The following is a 5,142-nucleotide window of genomic DNA, read 5'->3' on the forward strand; positions in this document are numbered from 1 at the left end:
CTTTGTTTAATGTTAAAGTCAGAAGTGATGGTTGGGAATCATTTCATTTAACTGTGGTGAGTGAAGCAGGATCAAAAGGGATGGGATTGCAACTGTCGTTGCAGAGCTTTAAAGTGGCTTGTCATTCAGGGGTCACATTACACACACACACACACACACACACACACACACATTGTATGTACACACGTACGAGCACAAAGAGCAGTACACACACACACACACATACATTGTACGTTCCAATCTAAGCTCGTAGTGCTTTGCAACAAATCAAGCAACAGGATGCAGGATTGAGGATTGAGGATGCAGTACAGCATTGGCTACAGTGGCACGTACACGCAAACGCCTTTCCCGAGATGTGAGCTCTGAGGGATCTGTCATTTCAGTATGTATTTACTATATGTATGTACATGAACGAAAAAATATTCGAATTTCTCGGTCGGGCTGTGTCAATGCCTGAACTTTCAGTGCTGACCGGAAATTCTGATGTGTTTTCTCATTTTGAATACCGGGTCGGCACATTAAGAATAGTTTCATAAAATACAATACAAAACAAAAAAAAAAAAAAACCATTTAAAAAAAACCATTTAAAAAAAAAACACAAAAACAATAGCCGTCATGTCGAATCTGAAGCCATGTAGCAGCGGCAACAGCAGCGGCAACATGGTCAGTAAACAGATGCCACCACGATCGGGCCAAATGGGGGAGACGAACAGTGCGAGCGGCAGCAGGAGCGTCAGGGAGAGTGGCAATGGCAGTGTTATCAGTGTCGATCACCTAACCGATCACAGTAGTTTACGTACAACCAGGTCACGCCCCCTGGCGCGACTGGATCGTCTGCTACGCCGTTGGCTCCCCGGCTATAATTATTTACGTGGAGCTATTGCCAATGCCAGCAGCGGCAGCGGCAACACTGGAAATACCATTGACAGGCCGGAAACGGAAACGCCGGCTAGAAGGCCATCATTGGCCGGATCAGTGGAGCAACAAAGATCCGGTCATCAGGTATCTGCGATCTGCGTTGAGCCAACGTTGCCAGTCCGAAAGCGAAAAGATGGCGAAGTACTTTTGGATACGGGCATTGCCAAATCCGAGTTCTGCATGAAGTTGGAAAAACTGCTGCGGGCCAAATTAATTGTCAAGGATTAGCTGCACATATCCCCAGCAGTTAGAACAACAACAACAACAACAACAATACAGATTGACTAAGATGGTAGTAAAAAACTAAGAGTTGACCAGTGTTGCAGTCGTTGTCATGGATTTGAATATGTATTATTATTTCCGATGATCATACGCCACAAATTGCAGTTAATAAATTTTCAGATGATACATTTTCGAGATGAAAAGTTAGGGATCAATCGTATATATACTGAGCATTTTTATTTTCTTAAATATCCGTTTAAATTAAATATTCGGGGCTGTTCCCAATTCCACATTCGCTGCGATATCACACACTTGACAGCAGGATATCAAACAGAAACGAATATCGGTTATAGTTAGGGTTTCGGTAATATCTGTATTTTGGTTTTCGGTTATCGGTTACCCAAGTTCTTTATTTATCGGATTAGTAACGTTTGTCAATTTTTTGTATATTTCGGTTTCGAAATACCCGTAAAAACCAAAATAATAAATTAGTTGTGAGAATGTGTTAATTTAATGTTAATTTCAAAGAATATCTATCTAAAAAGATCGGTATTAAAATTTAAAATCAAAATAAGTTTGAAAAACGATGATTGAACCGTAACAGAATATCTAAATTTATTATTTGAATAATTTCTGCTTTTCGGTTTCGGTACAATAGGAAAGTTTTTATTCAATAAGGGTTTCAGTTACGGCTACAAATTTAAATCGGTTAGAACCAGTTAAAAGTAACGGTAATATTGACAGTAATATTTGAAAAATACTTAAAAAAAAATACTCAATAATAATCAAAGTGGTAAGAACTTAAAGAATGGAGCGTTAAACACATCTGATAAACATCCCACACTTGTTGAGAGAAATTAAGCACAGTGAGAGAAATCCACAGCATATCCACAGCCCTCTTTTAATCGGCCCATAAATTCTCACAACAGCTTAGTTGATTTATGCCCATTTGGGCCAGCAACAATGCGCAACAATATTATTGTAATTATGTATTTATTATGACAATGCCTGCAGCATCAATGAAGAAGAAGAAGAAAGCTTTAACGAGTATACACTGTTAAAGTGCTTTTATGATAATAAAAAGCACGATACATTAAATAAGCTAAGAAAGGGATATTAATAGCTAAAAAAGCATGATTGAACAAAAGATACCCTATAAACAGGCTTCATTTTTCAACGTGCTTAAAGTCATATAATTAACAAATTAAGTAGCTTTTTGTAGCTTTGTTTTGAAAACCAATTAGTAAATTTTAATCAACTTAGTTATGTTCAGAATCATGTGTAAAATTCCTAGGAGGTACATATCGTATACACGATCTGATTAGGTAATTTTCAATTAATATTCCGAGATAACTAAATAATAATAATAATTTCAATTTTATTTCTCTTACCTTTTTATATTTAAATTATATTTATAACGTATAGTTATTTATGATTATTGTTTAACAATTATGAATAAGTAATTGTGGCTGATGCATTAAAAAAAAAGTGTAATTAAAGTCTACAATCAGAAAGTATTAAGGAAATAAATAAAATGTATTTAAAGAGTACATAAAATCAGATTGCAAAACAATCCTGTAGAAGTATTGGTTGCTAGCCTACTAGTGATGTAAAAAATCTATAAAACCAATTCTTTATTGAATATAAAAATATGGAAATACAGCAAAAATTTGTCATACTCATTCAAAAGTTAGGGTATATGTATATGTTTAGTGGGCCAGCTTGTGATTTACGAGCATGTGTGTGGATCCATTGGGAGACTGACAAAACGAGCGCACACACGCTTGCAGTGTCAATATATCAATATGGAAGTATTAACAATATATCAATCAATCAGTTGCAACACAAAGACTTGCACAAAATGCTGTGTGTGAATGTGTGAGTAATGGCCAAAAGGATGGGAGCATTTATGGTCTGGTTGGAGGGACTCGCTTAATTGAAGCGCTCATTAAAATTAATTAGAAATAATTACCGCAAATCCTGTCGAAATTATCAACATTAGCAATAATTATAAATATGTATTTCACACAGGAATTTTTCTATGCCATCTAAATGGCTATGTAAATTGGCCAAAAATTAGTTGACAAAGGATCCCCAGCGATTTGGTCCCTCGTCAGTCGCAAACTCTGCACCAAAGTTGTGTAAAAGTTGTTAATCAGCCAAAAGCCAACAACAATTTAACGGTTTATAATTAAAAGCAAAGAAGAAGAAAAGGCTGGATAAAATATAAAGAACCACAAGTGCCACTGGGGAAGAGTGAGAGTCCCAGTCCCAGTCCCAGTCCCAGTCCTAGTCCCAGTTTGATGTCCCCGATTGAAGCCACTCAGCAAGTTGATTGTGCGACAAATTGACAGGCATGGCAACCAGGCGACAAAAGAGTACAGCAATCTATCGATTTAGTCGCCATCAATTGTCAGTGAGCGCAGTTTTGCCCCTTTTAAGCGTCTGTCTCCCACTACTTCTCTTTCCGCCTCTAATCTATTATCATAATGGTATATTTCAGAAAACTCTTATGCTAAAGTAAAAATAATACTTGTGACATTGTATTTGAATGCTTACCATTTAGTGCGTTTGTATGTATATCAGGAGGGACTATGACCTGGACAAATCATGACCAGTGAACAAACTGACAACAACATTACGCATACGCCCCAATGTACCACAAAGCAACTCAACGCACAGCTCGTTAAGAGTGGTTCTATATTTGTGTGTGTGTGTGTGTGTGTGTGAGTTTCTTTGTCTGTCTGTCTGTGTGCGTGTGTGTGTGTGTGAGCTCTGGGAACCCCTAATAATTTGCTGGCAGAGCACTTGACTTGCGTCGTTTACATGACCATTAATGTGACTTTTGCCAACGCAGCTGCCAACGCCGAGTTGCCTCATGTCCTTGCGGCCTCTGATGGCTGCTGAATGTGCGCCTTGGGAACCAACAGCTACAGCTCCAGCCACTGCTGTCCAGAGAACACACGCACACACACATAGAAAGAGAAAGACTCATACATACAAAGAGAGTGACCCATTGAATAGAAGCTTTTGCGTTGCTGTTTGTTACTTTCATTGATTGGGGCAACAAAACTGTTGTCTACTTCTCGGCATCTGTCCACCCAACATGCTAATAATACACAACTGTATGAGTTACTCTGTGTGTGTGTGTGTATGTGCATAACACAAACAAATGTATAGTAATTTATTTTTAAATTACGACAAATTGTTCAGTTTCAGAGAGGCTTTCCATGGTCAATTCATGTTGTTGTTGTTGTTGTTGCTAACAACAAAGCCTGGAATTAATCCCCGATATTACACCAATTAGCAGCTTCAGCTAAACCTGTGGCTAATTAAAAAAACGCATAAACAATTTGTAGATTTTATTATATTTTGTATTTACTTTATTCGATTCGATTCGATTTGGTTTGATTTCATTTGATTTAATTTCGTTTTCGATTTTTGGTTAAAAATTTTACATTAAATTTGTTATTAAAGTTATGCCATTTTGAGCAAAATACTTGTATTAGCTAAATAAATAAATATTGTATTCGAATTTTGGAAGTAGAGAATTGCTTAAGTAATTTATTAAGTCTTAGCCCAAAAGTGAAATATATAACGCTAAATTTTTGACTATTTTTCGTATTTTCTGTTGTTTAGTATGTTTCTGTAAAATGGGCAAACATTTTGTGATTTTTTATTCTTTGTATTTGGTGGGTGAATGCTTTTTGTTGTTGTTGTTGTTGGTGTTATTTTGTGGTGTCTGTTCAGTGGTTGTAGTTAAGGTGGAGCGTAAGAAATTTTACTTTTACCGAGGCGTCTTTGATATGTTTGTGTTTTTGAGAAATCGAATTTGTATGAGCTAAACAACGTGTTATTTCTTATTATTTGCAATTAGTAATAATATGTTATTTAATATATTTATAAGACATTATATTATATATGTTTATCAAGAGATTATATATGTATATTCGTAGATTTAGAAGTACATTTGATATCAATTTCAAGAGAGAAAAAAGAAGA

At 36.2% G+C, this 5,142-nt stretch overlaps 1 protein-coding gene across 1 annotated transcript; it reads left to right on the forward strand.

Annotated features, from left to right (window-relative positions):
- Positions 1–425: 425 nt before the first annotated feature.
- LOC117790285 lies at positions 426–1,360 on the forward strand. Its single transcript, XM_034629685.1, has one exon. It carries the CDS (start codon positions 616–618, stop codon positions 1,144–1,146), a length of 531 nt encoding a protein of 176 aa, XP_034485576.1. The 5' UTR covers positions 426–615; the 3' UTR covers positions 1,147–1,360.
- Positions 1,361–5,142: the final 3,782 nt, after the last annotated feature.

This window comes from Drosophila innubila, chromosome X (genome assembly GCF_004354385.1).
Source record: "Drosophila innubila isolate TH190305 chromosome X, UK_Dinn_1.0, whole genome shotgun sequence".
NCBI lineage: Eukaryota > Metazoa > Arthropoda > Insecta > Diptera > Drosophilidae > Drosophila > Drosophila innubila.

Bases quoted from the DNA above. Each gene is read 5' to 3' on its own strand.
- LOC117790285 (XM_034629685.1), top strand. From the start codon at position 616: ATGTCGAATCTGAAGCCATGTAGCAGCGGCAACAGCAGCGGCAACATG.